This window comes from Scomber japonicus, chromosome 9 (assembly GCF_027409825.1).
Source record: "Scomber japonicus isolate fScoJap1 chromosome 9, fScoJap1.pri, whole genome shotgun sequence".
Taxonomy (NCBI): domain Eukaryota; kingdom Metazoa; phylum Chordata; class Actinopteri; order Scombriformes; family Scombridae; genus Scomber; species Scomber japonicus.
Genome location: NC_070586.1, coordinates 35,057,582 through 35,080,858, shown reverse-complemented (window position 1 = coordinate 35,080,858; position 23,277 = coordinate 35,057,582). Strand labels below are relative to the sequence as shown.

Here is a 23,277-nt window from a genome sequence, read left to right as displayed (position 1 = left end):
TGTTTTCACGGCTGCAGCCTCTTCCTCTGAGTGTGAATGTTTGCTGGGCAGCTCTGTGGGACGTAGAAAATCTTTTGTGGGATTCATGTGATATTTGGACAAAAAGGGATATAATGTAACCCTACAGGTAGAGCTCGTTTTTAGATTTTTGAAAACAGGGTAGAAATCCAGTTTTAAAAAGGTCACATTAATGTAGATCTGCAGGATATGAAAACATTAACATTCAAGAATCTGAAAACTACCTTGAGTACAGATGGAGCTTTATAATTCCAAACTTAAAAGAATAGTTTCTCCTCTCTGCTTAAAATAAAAGCCCTCACAAAGATGACCCAGTATGAACCTGTCTATCTTCTTTTTTTTTTTTTTTTTTTTTAAATCTCACTCACACTTTCCCTCCCACACACACACACAGTCTCACCTAGACAAACAACACACGTTGGTGATGCATGTGGTGCGCGTCCTTCACACACACGCTCTCTTGGCGTGCAGCATCTCGATCAGCAGGTTGTTGCAGGGCACCTCTCCGCTCAGATGCATGTAGCACAGGTAGTCCTCAGCCTGCGTGCTGAGGGAGCGCAGCTCCGGCAGCCGCACCACCAGCTGGCTGAACTTCTCCTGGAACTGAGGGTAGGTGGACAGGGTGTACTCCAGCAGTGCCCCGTTCACCTGCTCCTGGACGCCCTCCACGAACGCCTGGTTCTCCAGCAGCTTCACATCTGCACACACATAGGCAGAGCAACATGGAGTCAGTGAGGAGAAATATTGATCAATGGAGAGCTGGACCAGGCTCATACAGAGTTCTTTTACCATCAATGAGGAAAGAGGCAAACTGGATTTTAAGGAGTTAAAGATCCACATTGTAGTAAAGGAGCAGGACATGATGCTATGTGATTCTCCCACAGATAGGTCTAGTTTCATACTGTTGTAAAAGTATGGTCTTACATTTAAAGAGTACAGTCTAGACCTGCTCTATGTGTAAAGAGCCATGAAATGATTTTTATTGTAATTCAGTGTTATATAAATAAAGATTGATTGATTGACTGATTGCTTAGAAGCAGTGTTTAATCTATTTTACTGCATATTTGAAGTAGTTTGAAAATACCACAAAATATCACAAAAAAAGTCGAGTTTAAAGAGAGATATGTTTCAAAGGATGATGGGGAAAAAAAAGAAGAATTTATTTTTCTACAAATCATGTTGTGTAATCTGTGTCCTTTTCTTTTAATGTTTTAAAAGATGTAGCTGTCACTTACATGAAAGCCCCCAAAATACTAAATAGTATTATTAGAATGGGAGCTCTAATGAAAGGAAATAGAAAAGTTAAGCCTGTTAATAGTGCAATCCTATCAAAACATTCTATCTATAGCTGTATTAACCCTTAACAGAGCACTCATTTCAATACCGAAACTGAAAATATCAACCCTAGAGAGTTATTGGAGGATATGACATGACTGGTTTTGCTTTTGTGACTTTTTTCAAAATGTTTCATTTTTATGTTGCAAATCAAGATCAGGTAAGTTACCATATATGGTTCCTCACTGGTCTACAGGTAAGTCTATATTTAACTATAACCTAGCAGAGAGGCATGGGCAGGGGGTTATGGATGTTTATGGAAGTTACCAAATATAGTTATTCACCCAAACAGACAAAATGATCTTTACTCAAGGTCCACTTACTAGCCTTTTCTGGAGCTTTTAATCACATGTCATAATCTTCATCTCATGCTCTTCATTATGCAGTCACACAATGAAATGAGAAAACTCAGTTTGCTGAAGAAGACTGTGATGCATTTGGAAGCCCTGGATAAAGACTAGTAAGTGGCCCTTGAGTTAGAATTCATTTGTGAGGGATTTCTTTTTTCTTTTAAATTTGCTTAATATACAAATGGAAGCTAGCTCATATTTGGTCAGTATGTGTTTTTGGAAGTTAATAAAGACAATATGAAGAAGAATTTGACAGTTTTCATGTGGAGAAATTCCTTCAATTTGTTATGGTAAGTTAGTGTTTTTAAAGTTCAGTATAATAGAAAAGGAGACATTAATCTGTCATTCATTCATTAATGGTATAAATGCTGCCCACTATGATTTCTACATGCTGACTCTATACTTTATCAAGTAAGGTGAGTGAGTGGCATGTGGGTGGCTGTATGAGTGTGTTTGTGTTTCCATGTGAGACAATAGAAAAGCCCTCCGGTAGACCGGCATTCAGCATCAGCTGAGCCCATCTTGGAGAATCCATTCACATAGTAATTAAATGTTTTGAATCAATGTTCTGAATCATCTTTTCAAACTGCTTAAGGGCAATTAAATTACCCCTGACAAACCTGACTCTGAAGATGAGGGAGAGCGAAAGCGTGAGCAAAGGAGCTGCCGGCAAAGACAGCAAATATTTTCTGCCTATGACAAGTGCTCTCCCCATTCAAAAGCTCTTTGTTCCTTGCTTTGCCACCGCTAAACAGCAAACACTTCTGGGAATCTGGGCAAGCCACGTCTATGCTCTCTCCATCTGCACAAGCTGTTACATGAATGTCGGTCCTGCCATCCAATGATAGACCCATCCATTACGCTTCTTTTGAATGCCATTAGTGGACAATGGAGGAGGATGTCTTTGGTAATATTGGCTTTTGTCAACCCTAGAAATTTAATTAAGTGAATTTATTGGAGGGGAAAAAAGCCATTTGAGAAAACACTTGTAACCTTATAGATAAATAGGTACTGCACATAATCTGCAATTGTAACATTTTTTTCATTAAAATGTCACTGTTGCTATTCAAATTGTGCCAGAAGACAGCTACAGTATGGCCCTGAAGCCCAAACAAGTTGATTAGATTTCGCCTCAAAATCCAATTATTCTTCATACACAATACGGACTACAGACGAAAGTTCAGGTCTGGTTTTGTTATGCAGATCGGTTCATCATGGATCAGTCTCTCTTAATGCAGATATTTAGATATTTAAAAACAGTTTTCTTCTTTGAGCTGTTTTAGCCTGATAAAGCTAATATCATCTTAAAGTATTTACACTCTAAGATGACAGCAAACAGATGATATTTGACTGGTAATGACCACTATTATGTATGAGGTTGACTCACTGGGGTTGAACAGGAGGAGGAATTTCAGACAGGCGATCTCTCTGCGGTCGACCTGCAGGGCCCGAAGCCTCACTGCCAGCTCCTGACCTCTCTGCACCAGACTGGACAGAGTGACCTCGGCTTGGGACAGGATGGACGACAGTTCCACCTGAAAAACAGACACGACTCGTTACTTTCCAAGTCCCTGATATTCATGAGACTTAGGTGCAAGATCTCTAAAGTGAAGTTCTTTAAAGTAGGAAAAATGAATCACTCAATATCACTTTAAATGTAAGTGTAGTCAGTTTTAGTGTGGTGAATTTTTTATTAAACTTTATTATTTCCTTGATGTTCATTGGTCAATATTTCAAGCATTAGAATGTTCAATGTGTTCTCTGAATTTCTGTGTATATATACATATATATATATATATATATATATATATATACACATATATATGAAAAATCTTATGATCATTATTTTACATTTCATTGCATTATCATAACATTGTCTTTAAGACCTCCTCTTCATGACCCCTCAAGTACCCTTGTAAGGGTGAAGAGCTGTTCCACACAATCTACATTGTAACCTCCAAGGTTAGACAATCTTCTGGAGCCACTGTCCCTAGTCCCTAGCTTAGCAGTTATCCACTAAGCACATTTCCCCTCTCTCTCCAGAGTTGGCTTATGGTTTGCCAGAACTTCTTTGAAGCCAACCAAAAGTCCTCCTCCACTGCCTCTCTGAACTTGGTTTTTGCCTCAGTAACCACATGAGCTACTGCTCTTTTGGCCCTTCAATACCCATCTGCTGCTTCAGGAGACCCATAGACAAGCCAGATCCGAAAAGCACCTACAGTCTACACACCATGTCCTTGAGGGCACCTTGTGGGTGGTGCTGTGGGGCCATTCCTGCAAGCCATTTGATCCTTATATAACTGCAGTGAGAGCGGTGTCCGCATTCTTGGCAGTAAGTCTGACTCTTTCTCAGTGGATGGTTTGTCACTGATTCTGTTTGTGATTTCATTAACATAATCTCAAGGTGCAACCTTGATGTGGTTCTGTTGGCCTCAACACACCAAGACCTCCAGCAGGGACTGGGGCATTTTTCAGCCCAAATACAAGTGGTGGGGATGAGAGTCTGAGGCCTTGGTGCTCTGCTGGAAAAAGGTGGACTGCTCCCGCTGGGTTGGGAGTGAGTTGCTGCTCCAGGTAAATTGTTAAAGTACCTCAGGGTCTTAATATGGAGCATAATATGGAGCTTGAGGTGGACAGGTGGATTGGTACAGCATCTGCAGAAATGCGGGTGCTGTACCACTGTACCATTGTAAGAGCTGAGCCAGAAGCTAAAGCTCTTAATTTACCAGTCGGTCTATGTTTCAACCCTCACCCACAGTCATGATGTTTGTGTAGTCATTGAACGATTGCGCATACAAGCTGCCAAAATGAGTATCCTCTGGAGAATGAGGCCACAATAGTTTGGAAAAACAGTGTTGAAAACCTAACATGACATGATTTTAGGCACGCATTAATGATTAATAGGTTTGAGCTGTATTCATTTGTTATTGGAGGCTTTTTACTGTAATTCATTACAGCGTTTTACCACCACTGAATAGGTGTGGTGGGTCACCCTGCTTTACAGAGCTGCTAACCCTCAAAGAATTTTCATTTCTTTCATCTTTTTCAGTGCTGGTCTCTTCTGATGAAATGCACAGTTTTACTGGAGAATGTAGGTTTTGGCATGAAAATAGCCACATTTGTTTGGTCTAAATGTAAAATCAAGCAAACATAATCCTCGCTGATTTCTGAACTGATCGGATTCTTCCTTGAACCACATTGTGATTGAAGTGAGATGTCCATGTGAATGAAGTAGAGTGTGATATTGTGCTGATGGGAAGTTGTGTGAGGGAGTTGTTACCTCCTGGCCAGTCACCAGCAGGATGCTGTCTTCCTTTCCATGTTGCACTTGTCTGAAAATGTGATCCAGGACCAAAAGTTCAGACCAGCAGTTGTGAAGCAGCTTCATTTGATCTCCCACCTCCAGGAAGCACATAGACAAACAGAGAGAGAGCGACAGAGAGAGAGAGAGTAAGAGAGAAACAGACATTATCTTAAGGGTGTCTACAGTTAAAGTTCTTTCTGTTTATTCATTTATAGATTTTTCTTTTTTCTTCAGGAAAATCTTCCTGAAGAAGGGTGTTCTTTCAACCCTAAAATAATCCTGATTTTTCTTCTGTTACTATTTTCCACAGCATCTATGTTCATATTGTAGGAGGGAAATCAATATCTTCTTTTTCCAACTGTTTTTCAATTTTTCTTGTTTTGTTGTATTTAATATGTTTTTATGTGGCTCAATTCCTTCAATGACAGGAAATTAGATTCTGATTTAAAAAGAAAAGAAAAGAAAAGAAAAGAAAAGAAAAGAAAAGAAAAGAAACATCTATTTTGCCGACATGCTGTCAGTCTAATTCTAAATCTCACTGAAATATGTGACAAAAACACATCATCTGAACAATGATTGACAACAAAAACAAGGAGAGGAGAGAAATGAAGTGATGGTTGTTGGTATTTGTGTGTATGAGTGTGTGTGATGATGTGTTACTGTTTTGAGTGTTGTGTATTTACGAGCATCGCCTGAGACGTCTTCAACCTGTTCACCTCTCCCTAACCCCCCCGTCACATCTGCTGTTTTGGGGGATGGGTGTGTGTGTGTGTGTGTGTGTGTGTGTGTGTGTGTGTGTGTGTGTGTGTGTGTGTGTGTGTGTGTGTGTGTGTGTGTGTGTTTTTCAGATTAAACCCCCCCCCCCCCCTTGCTCGCTGCAATATTGTCTGCAAAGTGAAGGACACGGCAGTCAGTAATTCTGCAGCCACAGCTGCTAATAGGCCCAGACGCACATTCATCTGACACGTAGCTGACAGAATTACTGTCCATCTGAATGAAACTATATATCAGTCGCTGAGGAGAGGGTCCAATCTTGTTGTGGCCACACACTCATCTGGACTGGTGCGGCGGTGGGGGTCTGGGCGTACAGTGATAAAGGAAGGGGTTAAGGAAGCAAGAGGTCTCGGCGACCTCCTGTGCTTCCTCTCCAAGAGGAGTTGGACACTCAGCTGCAGCCAAAATATCACTCTGAAAAAAAGGCTCAAATGTGCCGAACATGCAGAGAGACTTTATTTTATCTCCTCAGTGTTTCTCTCTTAGTGTTGGAGTGTGGAACTGTGTTAGACTGATTTAGCAGGTTATATACCTGTCAAGTGTCATGTTTTTCCTGTGTGAGACACATTTTAGCGCGTCTAACAGCCATGAAGTCTGAGATCACAGAAAATAAACTTGTACATCATAATCCTGGATCAGTAATAAATGACTGACAGAACATTCAGCTGGCCAGCAGCAGAAGTGATAGCAGAGTAATGTTTACTATCAGGTGAGCTTCAACCTCTCAAACAGTGTGAGGGACAGCAGAGCAGAAGTACTCATGATGAAGGGGGGGCGGGGGGGGGGGGGGGTACAGAAATTGGAGGAAAGCTTTTGTTCCATATGTTTACAGTTGCACAGATGTTCCATGGGCCTTTATTCCATTCCTTCTTGTATATGTTAACAGGTATGTGATAAGTCACAGCTGACCTTGTAGAAAGCAGTGAAGCCTATTATGCACTGAATTCTCATTTAAATGATTCCCTTTAGAGTGTCCTCATATTTTCATGTTTCAACACATTAACATGTCAGAGCGCTCAAGGCTTATATAGCGCAGCATTATTTTTGAACAATAAACTCTTGGAACATTCAGAATGCAGTTGTTTTTACTAGTAATAAGTGTGTCAGTTGGATACATAAGCTACTATAATGTTTCAGTACCATCTTGGAGTTATTGGAAAACCTTTTAAAGCTCTTTTAATGAATTCCATGTTGAATTAAAGAGATTTTTTTGTTTAACTTTTCTTTACTGATTTACTGACTATAAGGTCAAGAAAATGTAATCAAACCAAGTTATGATAATCTTCTATGTAAAGAAAATACAGCTGGTTGAACCATTCTGATAAAGTAGTAATTACTGAAAATGCCACTGTCTACCACAAGGCTGATGAAAGTGAGTCATATTTGGAGCAGCAGAAGCTCATGTTGTGGTCATTTCACATCAACGTTTTGCATTTGGCGTCTTTGGCACAAATATATTTGTAGCATCAACCTTTAAGGCTCAATTGCGGTAACCCAAAGAAACCCCTGCCAAGAGCAGGTACAACAATTCCAATGAAAAAGGACTGAAATGAATGGTGCTGCAGTGCTGCTATCAGGGACAGACTCATTTTACTGATAACATGTTTACAGATCAAATTAATGCTTTGGATTTTAAAGAATTAGGTGAAGAGAAATAAGTACACGATTGAGAATTTGTGTGCAATAATGTGACGGACGGTATTTAAACTGCACACAGCATTAAAGTAGATAAGTGGAAGTACAATGTAGTGATGCTCCAGCTTCAGGAACTACTGAGGAGAGCCATGTTCATTATTTGGTCCAGTAGCAGCATTAGAGGCAATGTGTGAGCATGTGTGTGTAAACATGGTCTAGGATGAAATGAATTAAACCCCCTGTTGTCCTCAGGTTAATTCTGACAACAGGTGTTAACTCAAAAATGAGGTATAATTTCATGTCAATGACGCCTATTGCCCATAATTTCCACAAATAAGTAAAACCTGTCGTAATAAGGTGGAATGAAGTTGGCTAAAAAGGTATAACACAGAATTATTAACAGTCAAACCAGACCAGGTCCATTTTGACTCGGCAGTACAAAGGCTGTATGGTCGACAGGAAGACAACAGGAGGATTAAACATCCTATTGACAAACATACACTGGTATCATAACCCTTAAATACTGTTCAGGTCAAATTTGACCCGTTTTGACATGTGACAGTGTTAAAAACACCCCAAATGTCTTTTACTCTGAAATTTGATGACTTTTCCTAAAGTGACATAAAATGCACAAAAATGAAAATATTTTAGACTGTTATACTTTTGTTTAGGTGTTAATAATGTTTGTCTATTGAAGCTGTTCTGGGTCAAATTATCTCTGTATCTATGTCCATGTGTTTTAGTGAAATGAATAGTTCATAGTTTTAATAAGATAGTAGTTATGAGGATTTCTTTTTATGATGTAGCAGTGAAGACTGATGGCTCTAATGGTTATACAATAAACCCCACACTTCCATAAAGTTATAAAATACATTTCCATCATTATTGCTATGTTCTATTTTCATGTCTTAGGTCAAATAGGACATGATATTGTGTGATAGGAGCTGTTTTTGGTGTAAAAGATAAAAAATACACTCTCTCTGCTCTCTGAAACATGAATCAAGGTTTAATCACATTTATTGATCAGTCAGATCCATTATTGATGCTTTCTAAACATCTGTGCTTCAACATTAGGTAGAGACACTTTTTACGAGGGGAACATACTGCAAGGGTGTAAAATATGAATAGTATGTAAGGGTTAAAGACATACTGTATGGGTTAATGCCAATCACTGAATTATGTCCTTTTTCAACATTTATACAACTATCACTTTCTACAACATCTGTGTATGATAATGACAGACATGATCTGTGTGTCCTTTACATCGTACTACATGGGACAGGCTTCTTCCTGAACGTTGGCACTGGATGTACATTTTTGTGTGTAATTGTCCAATATGGGATTTCTATGATACTGAGTTGACTGACGCTCAAAGCACATCTGCATTCAGCCAATCCACCTCGTCTTCAATAGTTAGTGTTAGATTGACAGAATGATGCGTGTAGTATGTTGGCAGCTCCAGAAAACTGAAGCCTTCATGTCTAAGAAGAGAGAAAATATCACTCCCTCAAATTCATTATTAAATATGTAGATACAGAAGACAAATATGAACTATCCAGTAAGTTAACCCATGAATAGTTTATCTCTATTTTGTAGCTCAAAGTGGATATCTATTTCATTTCATTTCTGAGCAAAACTCTTGAATTTCACTTTTTAAATTGCTTATTTCTGGTTCATTGCCTGTAGTAACTGAGTATTTGTGTGTGTGTGTGTGTGTGTTATTGTGCGCGCTCCCACAGCAACATCTTCCACGTTCAACAGGTGAATGGAAGGTCAAACACAAGACACGACAAAGGCCACCTCTGGGGGGAGCCGCGCCAATCAATAGCTTCCATTCTGCTCACAATTTAATAACAATGTAGACGAGCAGAGCGCCGGAGCCGAAGTGGAGAGCTGACATTCCCCTGTTATCGTCTGCGTGGAATGTAATTATCCAGGCCCAGGGAAACAGCTCTTTCTGCCGGGAGGCTTTTTTGGCAAAATATGCACAGCTTTGTTCTCACTGTCCGTGTTGGCTGCTGGCTGGCTTAAAAAAATGTTTTACAAAATTGCTCGAACATCGCTAGAAATGTGTTAGATGTGTTTAATTTCATCCTACGTGAGGCTGTGGGGGATGACGCCAAAAATAAGACTGCAATGGTCAGAAAAACTGTCACGTTACAAAAGAAGTGAAAACAGGAAAGCTGTGAATGTGACTTTTTTTTTTTTTTTAGATTGTGGCATTTTTGGTATGCTGCCACACTGCAAGATAACTTAATAGAAAAAGGGAGGCAGATTAAACTGAATGCACGCCCCTAATATACCATCTTCACATACACATTGTTACCATTTTTGCTACCGAGAGTGTCAAACAACTCAAAATGTACCAGTGCAAAGTGACATCATGCAGGAAGTGTATCTATCACAGCTGTGAATTCATTTAGTCATGAATTGCAGCACGCAGAGTGCTCAAGAAGCCTGGAATTACATTATTTACATTATTGGAGTAGTAGCTAAATTATAATGGTTGGCAGGTTGGTAATAAAAATAGTTTGACAGATTTACAAACTTGTTTACCTTATGGACATGTGACTGAAACAATAATCCTACCTTAATCTTCTAACATAACATGTGTACTTAACTCTTACCACAGTGCACTCTGACAAAACAAATAGGTATTACACGTAATTTCAAGAGAAAGATACCAAGCATTCATTAGCAGCAGTGTATTTAGTTGTTCAAATAGAATCATCTTTTCTCAGAGTAGAGACTAGATAAGAAAGATAAGGACTACCTTTTTATAATATTGTTTAACCCTTACATACTGTTCATATTCTGACTCATATTTAATTAATTCCCAATCAGTCATTAATAAATGTTTGATTAATCCTTCTGTTTGATTCATCATATGGAAAAAAGACATTTACAATCATTATTTTAAAGTCCAGGAAAACATGTTATAGAATATGATCAGTACAATAATAAAAATGTGTATAAAATTGTGCATCAGCTGCTTAAAATTAAATAAATAAATAAAATACAAAAAAAATGTTTGTAAACTTTGGCTCACATTAGAAAAAAAAAGTCTGGCTAAAATAAATGTGTATGTACAAAACCCTTTGTAAGGGTTAATATCCATAACAAGACACCAACAACCATCAAGGTAATAGTTTTCGATGAGTTTCCTCCTCTAAGCTAACTTCATAGTAAAACAGTAATTCATTCATTACTGATTAGTCTGATTACTACTACAGATGCATGTATTAAATCAGTCAGCAGCTAAATACATGCAATTTGGTTGATGTAAAAGAGTAAAGCTACACAACACAACCCACACTTTGTGTGTGGGAGTTGGCAGTTCTTACTTCATTACACAAAACATTTTTGCAACCTATTGTCAGAAAATGTAAAAATCACTGCTTTGAATATTACTTGGTAACAGAGAGGAGAAAATATCTGTTTAAAATCTGGATAATAATGCAGAGGAGTCTTTCAGCTGTGTATCTGTTAAAAGTAGAAGTACAAAGATGTATCTTGTTGCTGTTAGTTTAAGAAAGTGCTACAAATACCATCATCACCACAATGAGCTCTTTGTTTCTGAGACAGGGAAGGTACAAAAGTAACAATAATGAAAACTAAATCTTTTGGGTGTATTCAGAAAGCATGAATTCACTCATCGTTCTTCATAGCTGACATATTGTGAAATGAGTTGTAAAGGCGTGAATGGAAACTCGTCTGCAATGTTCATTTTATCAATAAAAACATTAAGGGCAACATAACAGGACTTCAGCTGATAGTATTAAGCTTTTTTTCAATTGAAGCGAGACATTGTGGCGCAGGTTTAGATGGCGCTTGAGCTATGAGCGTGCAGGCCTCCACACTCAACGCATTGTTTGCTGTGGTTTTCTCCAAAACTCACCGAAAATATTCTGGATAAAGCAAGAAGTCAAGAAGTGTTCTTTGTTACCATTTCCTGTCTTTGTTTACTTTGTTTTGCGTATCACGACATGGACAGAGCTATTAAAGTTATTTTAGAACTACAATAGAGACAGCAGAAGTAAATACAAAGAAATATAAGACGCAGTGATGTCACCCAGCCACCATACTGCACCTTTCATGCATGGATAACACTGTCAACAGTTTAGTAGGAACTCTTTATTTCCAAAGAAACAGAGAAGAGTAAATAACTGAGAAGTGGGGGGAGGAGAGGGGTGGTGACTGGGGGCAGAAATTCTCTTGACAAAAATCTAATGTTGCAAATTCCAACATTAATTAACATTGACATTTTAATAGTGTCAGTGTACATGTGGCACCTGTCGTCCCATATTGACTTTCAACTGACAAATGGATACAACACTTCATATATCATGGAGTTGGAGTTAAAATAAGACGGGGGTGGGCGGGTGGAGAAAAAGTATCACAGGTATAAAACACTATAAACAAGTTTTTTTTTTAAAAAATCATTAGTACATATTTGACTATATTTTAAGCAATATCAAAACATTAAATTAATAAAACCAAAAGAAATGTCTGTGAATACAATACTACCCCAGCAACTACTCAGCCCAGCCCACAACTACAACTAATAATAATAATACCAATAATAACAAAAGTATGCCTGAATCCTGTTACTGTTTGTGTGAACTCATATCTGCTTCACCGTGTTGCCTTCATGGTGCGAGCAGAGAATCCAAACATAGAGAAACCAGCCAAAGCTTTAGACATACCAAACTAATGATTCTCTGTTGATCAGCCTCTGCTTCTGCTGCTGCTAAGAGTAAAGCTAAAAGTGCTTATAGATGCTTTACTAGCATTAGAGTGACCAGCACTGAAGACTGAGAAGCTCTCAGCGACTCAATGTCCCAGCAGTGAATGTAAACGAGTGAATGAGTGTGAGGCAGGAAAGGAGCAGACTGTGGTTGGGTAAATAAGCTTCTATTTGATCCAAATACTGAAAGAAATCTCACCAAATCTCACCAAGGCCAAAATAAACCTTTTGTTGCTAGTTAAACTGTTTAATTGGTTGAATCAGTTTGACCATGGCTTGTCGACAGATGTTTGTTTTTTTCGCGTGGTGCATTATATTATGACACACTGAAGAAGGTAATATTTTTTTCTTTGTTGTGTAAGTGACCTGATTTGTCATAAAAGAATTTCATCATTTCATTTATACAGTGAGCAGTAGGTGTAATCAGCCATATTGGCAGCAGCAGTAGCAACAGCATGTTTAAACCACAACAGCAGTATCGATCCCTCCAGGACTTCAATTTGACTGCGCTGCTAAATCATCCAAACTGTCCGATGCTACAGTGTCTGTGTGACACAGCTTCACAAAGACAATCACAGCGCCGGAGATGACGGATGGAGACGCTGATAATATATGTCCAATCATTATCCTCAAAGGTGTGTGTGTGTGTGTGTGTGTGTGTGTGTGTGTGTGTGTGTGTGTGTGTGTATGTGTGTGTGTGTGTGCGTGATCAGCCACTGTTTAGCAACACCAGCCAGGAAGAATCACTTAAAGCACTCCACCACACTACTAAGACTTTAGATAGTGACTGTGTATTTCTACAGCTGCAGCATCATTACATTAAAGATTATACACATAAAGCAGCAGCTGCCATGAATAGATACAAACAGAAAATATAAAAATGTCTTTCATCTCAAATTGTTCTATTAAAAATGATTGTTCATGGTGTTCATTAACGGTTAATTTATCTGTAGCTTCTCTTGAGAAGGTGTTACATATGGCTCATTAGGGACAAACGTCTGCATGATCTGCTTTAGTTTTTTTGTAATGCTCAAAGCTCAATAACTGATGGTAACTTATATAGTAAATGTACTGCACACTTTAAATGTTATATATTATATTCTATTGAGTTTGACAACCAGCGCATGAGCGTGCACATGCATGTGTGTGCATGTGTGTTTATGAGTGAGAGAGATTTAGACATAATGCTATGAATGCTATAAATGCAAGACTATTTGCAGCTGCACATATTTATGTTCACACACAGTCACACACACACACACACACACACACACACACACACACACACACACACACACACACACACACACACACACACACACACACACACACTGACACCCATACCAAAATATCCAGGTCATTTTGGATGCACTCACATTTTTCGTAATACAGGAAAAGCAGGACTGGGGAACACTGCATTGTAGGCAAAATACAGCTAAATGATGTTATCTGGTGAGAACCCCCCCCGCCCCCAAAAAAAACACCATTTTCCCAGAACGCAGGAATGCATGAAAGAGAGATACTTTGGCAGGGGGCTTAAAAAATCTAGTATTAATTGGTTTTAATGGGGACATTTGATGTAAAAGTAAAAAATCTTTGAGAAATTGATGCATTTGCATGAACACAGCCCAAAATGATCAAGAAAATAAAAATGAAAAGCCAAAAATGTCCTTCACTATTTTAGTGCTTGAGCTCGAGCAACTTCCTTGTCTCTGCAAGTTGATTTTAACACCGTGGAGGAAATGAAGTGTTCCCGAACTGTGGTGTTTGTGCTCTTAAAGTGCGCTGTGAGTCCATTCTGAGTGAGTTAATTGCGAGTGAGTCGTGGGTGTGTGTGTATGAGTCAACTTCATCATCTTTAAAAGCATTCCTGTGTTTTTTTTCATGCTGAATAGGCATGTGGGCCTTTAAACTGGATGAATACACACCTAAACCCCCCCACCTTTATAAAAACATTTCTCCTCTTTTTATTTTCTCACAAAGCAAATGACTTATTTTTAGTGCTATTAATATTTTAGTAAAAGAAAAATATTTAAAAAGCTGTATTGTGGTCGGCATGAATGAGGCTTATTTCTTACTTGTGTTGAAGTGCTTTTACATCACTGGTTAAACCCTGACTGCTTTGTTGCAATACTTTTTATTTTAACATTTAAGCCCAGAGAAAAAATAGTTTCCATTTGTTTTGGGTGGCAGATAAGCAAGCGCTCGTACAACAGTTATCAAGCCAGAATAAATGTTTCCTGTTTGATGGGGAGATATTTCACTGTTAAATTAAGTTTTTTACACACAAGGACAGATTATGTGTCTGAACCAGCTGAGTACACAGAGAACGACAGAATATAGTGTTTAAAAATACCAATGTGTTGCCTGTGAAGCATTTGAAGCAGGACGAGAAATTGTGATGAAAAGAGAATCAGTTTTGGACGAGCAGACAAATAGTGTCCTGAAATAAGAGCATTATTTTATCTTTCAGGTGTCAGCGCAAAGCCACATTATTGGAATTCCTGCAGCTTTTACGGCTAACATTTCATCCAAATGTAACTTTTGTCCTCAACTTTTTTTTTTCTTTTGTTTGTGTAAAGTGCAGCATGCATCAGTAACTCCTGTTATTTGCTGACAAAAGCTCATTTTTCTTTTGATTCAGGCACACATGACTTGCTCCCAATTTATTTTTCCTTTGACAAAAAGTGTGTTGCAAAAATTTTTTTTACAGGATACAATCTAAAACTGGGTGTAGTGTGTGTGATATGTAAACCAGTGTTATGGAAGGGAGAATAACTGTAGCTGCAGCTGTAAAATGTGAAATGTTCCCCATATTAGAAATGTGTGCATGCATGGCTATGTGAGCATGAGGACAGGATAATGTTCCTTGTACTCACCCTGAGCTCCTTGAAGAAGATGCAGCTCCGAGCCCACTCCACTATGGAGAAGAGAGTCTGGTCCGCCATGCGACACATGAGGCTGAAGGTGCTGGGCTTGTCCAGCCGGCCCCGGCTGTTCTGCTCCTGCTGCAGATGAGTCAGGATCTTATTCTGCACCACATGCTCGTCTGGATCGCAGCGCAGCAGCTCCAGCACCAGCGGCGGCAGGCTGGGAGGCTGCGGTGAGGCTGAGGGGTACATTTCTGGGTAGGGGTATCCTGTCAGAGACTCGGGGGAGCTGGTGTAGTCGGGGCACTCAGCTTTAATCGCCCTGCCAGGGAGGGCTGTGTACTGGTACTGAGTGGTAAGGGGGACATGGGACTGCATGGCCATGCCAAGGGATGGGGGTCCATAGAGGTTGGCCTCGTAGTCTGTGGGGGTGATGGAGCTTGGGGTGGAGGGGAGGAGACTTTTAGAGATGGTAGGCAGGCCGTGCAGGGTGCCAGTGAAGCCGTAGTCAGTCTGCAGAGGAGAGGCTGGTGGAGGAGCTACGCTCTCCAGCTTGAACCCGTTGGATCGTATCAAAGCCTTCTTCTGCTGCTTCAAGGCCCTGTCTCTCTTGTACATGGGGCCAAATTTATTCCTCCCCCCACGCATGCGGTCTGCACGCACCGCTGTCACACAAGAGACGAGAGGTGAAAAACAGATTTACAGATGAATCAGTGACTCTGCTGAATTCTCCTGCAATGCCAAGCTCTCTTTTCTAAAGCTGAGTAAAATCCTAACATGCATTTCTCCAGCATTCCCAAATATTCCTGCAGACCAAGTTAATTGCAGACATGTTGGTCTTTTTTTGCTTCCCTTTTTAGGCCTGAGAAGAATCCCCAAGGGTGTGTGCAGCCCCACTCCTTCTTGTAGCCTAAATAGAGCTTTTGATTTAAAACAGGGGAGTCTCCGGGGTTTTATCAGTAAGTCAAGAATGTGTCCTTTTTTTTGCCACGGAAGCAGGTGCTTTCCTGCATTGCTGTCTGGGAATTAATTCCATCCCATGTGTATAGAAAGCAATGATGAGAGCTACCAGCCCACAAATCAAAAAGGCTTTTTAAAAAAAATAGTAATCATGGGATCAAATTGTAAAATAATAGCAAAATAAACCAAATAAATAAAAAAATATAATACATTGACACAAAAGAAGTCTTTACAGTTAGATAATACTGATTATTGTTGAAATATTGTGAAACAAAAAAAAAGAAATAGTGTCAAAATTGAAAAAAGATATACATTTTTCAGCTTTTTTCTTTTTTTTAATTTGTCCGAAATAATAATATGATCATATAGGTTATTAGTATGGTTATTGTTGTTGTTAAAAGAGAAAACAGGTTGTTAACTGTACCTTCAAGCCGCATCCCGACGTTGAGGCATTTTTGGAAGCGACAGAAAGGACATCTCTTCCTCTGCGTCTTGTCTATTTTACACTCCTGGTTTTCCGCACATGTGTATCTCTTGTTGTTCTGCACCGTCCTCTTGAAGAAGCCCTGAATACAGATACAGATCAAATGTTAGAAACTGCACCGAAGAGTTAGAGTTTGTTTTATTATAAGGATGCAAACTTCCGCCTTCGAAATCAAATTGGACTCTTTCCACATATTTGCATTATTTCGGTGAATGTTCCAAATTTAGCTTCTTTTTTTAAACAAAATACAAAATAGGAGAAGAAATTAAATGTAAAAAAAATGTGTGCTGTTATAGTTTTATGAGGCTAATCGTTTTAGAGGTTTGGATTATTAGTAATAATTCGTTTAAAGGCCAGTGCAAATGCCGACGCTTCTTCATAAAACTACACATGATTTATTATTATTATTATTATTATTAGTGTTGCAGTGGTGGTCATTACCTTGCAGCTCTCGCAGGTGAGAAGACCGTAGTGATATCCAGACACTTTGTCTCCACAAACAGGACACAGCTCTTCCAGATCATCATCATATGTGTAGTCCATAACCTTCAGAGTCACACCTGGTGCACACACACATTCACACAGCGAGGACAACGCGGCATGTAAGTGTGCAATGCAAATATTCATACACATTTACATACATATGAAGAAGGAAAAAAACAACAACAAAAATGCGTTTATATAGGCTACCATAATGTAAGTTATAAATAGACGGCATTTATTTTAGTGGCGTGGTAAATGTGTCCTCAATATATGAAGGCCGTTGCTTTTAAAAATAATTATTTGCCCTAAATTAAATGCATCATAATATGACAAAAATGAATAAATAAAGGCTACATGAAATTGCTTTTCAAATACAATTTTATGAATTAAAAAATGCTCCTTCGTTATTTATGTTCAATATGATAAGTAGGTTATTATATAGATATAATGCAAACATTCGATATATATTCAATTCCGAATTAAAAACCCTATTTGTATGCATATTTTCAAAATAAGGATTAATAATAATCGTATTTGTAAAATAAAATAAATAAAATTCATACATGTTGGACATCATTTTACATATTTGCTATCGATATAAATTTAACACTTACATTAACAGAAGTCAAACAAGCAGTGTCTATGTGTCTATGTTGTAATTGAATTGTGCTGTATGCAGACACATTCAAACATACTATATGCTTTGTTTCGTCTTCTAAAAATCTCTTTTTATCATTTGTATTATTTCCATCCGTTTGAAATCGCCCCATATATACTATGATGGATTTATAACATTATAGGGTTAGGGTTAGGGTTACATGAACACACATTTAGCTAACCTACCTGACAGATGAAGCGTCTATCACTGAGTCAGAAAAACAATGTATCACTCCGCAAGCACGTTTGAACAATTAAAGGGGTGAAAAGAAGCATTTCGGCCAGCATATCCTTTTTTTAGGAGGAAAAACTCGACTCGGTTTGGTTCGGTGTCTCGTTGAGAGAAAAATAAAGTTTTCCTGCTGTCGATAATACGCCATATTGAATCGGGAAGAAGTGAATTGAGCCGAATTGAGTAGAGCAGAGAGGAGGAGAGTGTTCAGGCCTGCAGCGAAGCACGTGAAGCAGATCGCGGCGAGGGGTTTCGCGGGGTTTGCAGGAGTACGAATCAGCGGTGTCGCGCGACATAATCAGCAACACAGGTGTGTAGGTTACAGACCTATAGACACTATAAATAAATAGGCCTACATATCTGAAGACAAACACCACATTTAGAAACAGCATTATTACTATTTTTTAATTAGCCTAATATTATACGTGTGCTTTAAAAAAAAACATTATTATGAATAATTTTGTTGTTGTGACGTTTACATTATTATGCTTTCGTTAGTTTCTATCGTAGTAGCTTATAGTCGTAACATTTCAGATATTTTTTATAATTGGTATCATAGCCTACTTTTATTCAATGATAGTGCTTTCTATTTCATTTGTCAATTTGCACATTAGGGTTTATTAGCTAGGCCATATTTATGATTTATTGTATGATTGATAACCTATGAATTGTAAATTATACTGCTATTTTAAGAGGCCTATAAAATAAATAATCCTATTTTGCATTAATTCAGGTGTATAGTTGCATAATGGACTACAACTGTTTTTCTACTGCTGCAGGCAATTATTGTGACACTGTACAACAGGTTAAAGACCTATGGATGCTATGAAGTTATTATGTCCAGGTTCAGGCCTTCAAGCCTTTGTTTCAACATGCACATGAGTCTATTGAGCCTAAACTGGTTCATTGACTGGAGCACATCTTTATCATTCATTTAGAGTCAGCAGAGAAGTGGACAGGCTTACCGTGAGTCTTGTCTCCCAGCATCTGAAGTGAACACAGCAGCCAGTCACTGATGATTGTCTGATGATTCAAAGCTGAATGTAGGTGTAGCTGCAGCCGTGCATGAGTTGCCCAGGAGCACACAATAAAATAAAAAAAGGACCGATAGAAATCCGGATGGACCTTGTCTATAACAGGGCCAGTGTGTGGAACGTGTGTGTGAAGATGACCATTGAAGAGCTCAGAGTGAAACTCCTCCGGTCCGCTCGCCCTTTACTGCGCCTCCCTTATCACAAAAGTTAGACTGCCTCGCTGCTATTGGTGGATGGGGGAGTGACGTGACAGGATGCTCGCTGCTTGTTCAGTAAAATGCCTGGACAGCACAGATGAGTGGTACTGATGGAGGAGTCATGTCACACACGCGCGCGCGCACACACACACACACACACACACACACACACAGACGCAAACACACACACACACACACACACACACACACACACACACACACGCACACACACAATGCTTCTAGCCTAAGCAACAAATTTATAGATGAGCATCCTTTTGTTATTATTTATAATATAAATGAATTGAATTCAGTCACTGCTGCACTTCTTGTAATAGTACTTGATTTTATATATTGTTTTTATTCTATTTTTTTAGCTAAATTTACTATATACTATTTTTATTGTTTTATATTATATATAATTGTAATATGATTTATTGTAATATTCCCTCTTATATTCCATTCATGTTTTTATTTCATTCTTCTTTCTTTCCTGTTCCTTTTTTAACATATGCTCCTTTTATGTTCCTTTTATGTGAAGTGGTTGTCATTTCTTTTTGTTGTAAAGCACTCTAAGCTGCATTTACTGCATGAAAAGTGCAATACAAATAAAGTTAGGATTATGATTATTGTTATCATGATTATTAATTATTATTATTGTTAATTCTTTACTTTTAATTTGAGATGATTGATTGGATAGAACAATGGCATGCACAGACATGTGAAATTATAGTGTATGATTAGACAGTTCTGCTGCATATGCTGATTCTATACAGTATAATGATAATATTAATAATAATATGAAATGAGGAAAAATACATACTATAAAACATAAAAATATTATTGTTTTTGTTGTTGTGTTTGTTAATTAATATTAATTAGGATATACACTCACTGGCCTCTTCATTAGGAACACCTGTGCAATCTAATTCAATCCAATACAACAGCTCTGTTATTATTTCTACTTTTATGAAGTTTATACATTTTCAGTTTTTGTTAACATTGTCAAAAAGGTGATAATTCTATTTTATGATTATTACTGAGGTCATAGTGGGTGATGGTGGTGTACTAGGGTGCATTATATTTAATGGTGTTTCTAATATTTTGTCCACTCCATTAACATACATGAGGGGGACAAAATATTAGGAACACCATTAAATATAATGCACCTCAGTACACCATCATCACTTAGTATGAACTCAGAAATAAACATAAAGTAGAATTATCACTTTTCTAACAATATCAACAAAAACTGAATTTATAGCATAAATGTCTATAAAGTGGCTGGTGACTGTATGTATATCAAAGTTAGGTGTTGGACATCTGTTTCTGTTGGATTTAAATTAAATTGCCATATCAGAAATATACTGTACATAGATACATAGAAACAGATTTATTAATTGTCTGTTGGTTTATTTTTGCACATTACTATATTTATCTGCACTGGTTAACTGTATATGCATGCATACATGTATAGTTTCCTGAATCTATTGTCATTTCATTGGCATTAATATTAATTGACTATGACAGAGCATTTTGCTTGGTAAGCGTGATGAAAAGTCCAACTGTCTATTGTTAGCTGTGACAGGAAGTAGTGGGTGGCTGTGGAAGCATAGGATCTGTCAGGTTGCTGAGGGTCACTGTGTGGAAACCAACAAAGCTGAGGGTCCTCAAGCATAGACCACCACACACATTTAAAGACAGGAAACACGCAGATGACTTAATGTAGCACAAAAAGTCCTGCTACGTACATGCAAATCCATCAACGGGCATGTGCCTCCCTATACCTACAGTCACTGATCAGACCTCAGATCAGCCAGCAGCATGCTAATCCAAACCCCCAGGGAGGGCAGCACAGACCCCAGACTCTTATAAAACAGACCTAAAACCTTTCTATTCATTTTCTTTATGTGGTTAATACAGTAGCACTTTGAATTTCAAAGTGTGGTATAAATGAAACATGGCTTCCCTGTCTGCAGTGCCCTCTTCCTCATGATGTTAGGATGATCATTGAAGAGTTGGGGTCCTGTGAAAGTCCATTTCATTTCCCTGGAATGCAGTTCACTAGAATTGTCTCAATGAAACAATGTATATAAAATATGGTTGGACTTATAGATGTTTCTCTCACAGTTTAGACTGTTTCTTAAGACAAAAGACATAATATTCCAATGGAACCTCTCAAGATATTAATGGTTCCTTATTTACTATATGACATTCCTGTTGTGCATATGACTAACCCCTAAATACGCTATAACTTCAACTCAGCTACTGGTTAAATCTCTCATTGAGGAGCATGCACATTTAGAAACTAATGAAAAAGTCATCATAACTAAATGTTAATGCACATTAGATACAATATTCCAAAGTCACCCATTAAGATATTTTATCTTTAATTGATATTAATGCCATCTGTATTTCACTTGAAAGTAATTATTTGACATTTAATATAAATATTGTTTTTTTTTGAGTAAGGTTGACACCACTTTCAGTCTTATCTAACTATATTTATATAGCCTATCTGGGAAAAATCATTGTGACCCTGAGTGAAAACGTGTTTAACCATCACATACTGTTCATACTCTACACCTGCAGGATGTTGTCTAAGAATTCCCTCATAAAAAAGTCTAAACCAAATGTTGAATCACAGATGTGTTTAGAAAGCATCAATAGTCAATCTGACTGATCAATGTGTGATTTTTTTTTTTTTTACATCACTCATTTTTGAAAAACAAAAACAAAACACAATATGTCTTATTTTACCTAAGACATGAAAATATAACAAACATTTGTAGCACCTATACAAAAGTATAACCTTTTAAAAAATATTTTCATTTTTGTGCATTTTGGGCCACTTTAGGATAAGTCATCAAATTTCAGATTAAAAGACATTTGGGTTGTTAGGGTTAAACTATATCTAAACTTGTAGTTTTTTTATGGATATAATAATTCAATGGTGATCAGAAATCCACAAATCTATTATTAAAAGCAGACTAGATTGATAGTTTGGTTATTATATGGTGGGACATGAGGGATGCAAAGAAAACAGTATTTAAAACAACCTCATTTTTATACAGTTTGCTATAGTAAATCATATGAAATGCAAGAATTTTGTGAAAGTGTCAAAGTGAACTCATGAACCCCTGTCCCTGCCAAAGTTGCCCCACCTCATAAAAAAACTTGCACAGCACATCTCAGCCATTAGAAGTGTTTGCTCAGCAGAAGGTGCATACAGGGAGATAGCTTCTATCTATCAATCTGTTTCACCCCTGACCTCCCAGAGTCCCAGCAAGGTCCTCGATTAGCCTATAACTGCACACCCGACTATTAGGGAGCACAGGCCGGGCTGACTGGAGGAGGGGCCCCTGCTGAGCTGGGCCCTCTGTCATTGGGGCTAAGAAATATAGCCTATCTGCTGTTTGTTTCTAGGATGATTTTGTTTTGGAAGTGTGCTGTGGCTACAGGTCAGCGGAGCACTAACATCAGACAAGCTCTGTCTCTGTCTCCCAGATATATTTGTACAATAAATAAAGGGGAAGGGCTAAGGCCTGGCTTATGTTTTGACTTCATCATTTATATTTTGTTCATTTTGTGCCTCCCCCACCTTCCAAACACAACCATTTTCTGCTGGAGTGGCAGGGCGATAGTGAATGATGATAGCGGTGTAATCACTCTGGGTGAAAGCTACAGGATGATGAGGCTGTGCAAAAGATGAAGATAATTAGTAAGATTAAAGATTGTGTGCATGTGCATCGCTTGTTAAGCAGTTGTCTTCTTCTCTTCCATGAATACATTATAAGTTGGTTTGCTGCTTTAAAAAAAAAAGAAAAAAAAAAGACGGAAAAAACGCTGAAAGAAAATACTCTCTCTGGCCCTTCAGTGACATTTAAATTGTATTGCACGAAACACTTACTCTGTGAAGCTAACCCTGTAAATATTACATGAACAAACTGCTCTATGTAGTGTGAAAAAGGTTACTCATCAGCCCTCTACTGAGCTTTTCAGACTCTTGTAGCTCCTTGCTTTTGTATTTGCTATTACCGTGACACTCAAAATGCTTGTTATTCATGTGTGTGCTTCATGTGTCGGCCCAGATGTGAAAATATAATTGTTTGCCGATGCATTAGCCAAAACAAGTTCAGGAGTCAGTGTTTTTTCTGTCCTCTAGTTTGCAAAAATAGATTTTATACAACATGAAGCAGA

General features: G+C 38.2%; 1 protein-coding gene across 1 annotated transcript; it reads right to left on the bottom strand.

Moving 5' to 3' along the window:
- Positions 1-462: 462 nt before the first annotated feature.
- Positions 463-18,836, bottom strand: LOC128364271 (steroidogenic factor 1-like). The gene is made up of 7 exons (XM_053324805.1): positions 18,815-18,836; positions 16,919-17,037; positions 16,418-16,559; positions 15,043-15,698; positions 4,984-5,103; positions 3,091-3,238; positions 463-716 (listed from the first exon to the last, which is right to left on the bottom strand). Exons 1-7 carry the CDS (start codon positions 18,834-18,836, stop codon positions 463-465), a joined length of 1,461 nt encoding a protein of 486 aa, XP_053180780.1.
- Between the last annotated feature and the right edge of the window lie 4,441 nt (positions 18,837-23,277).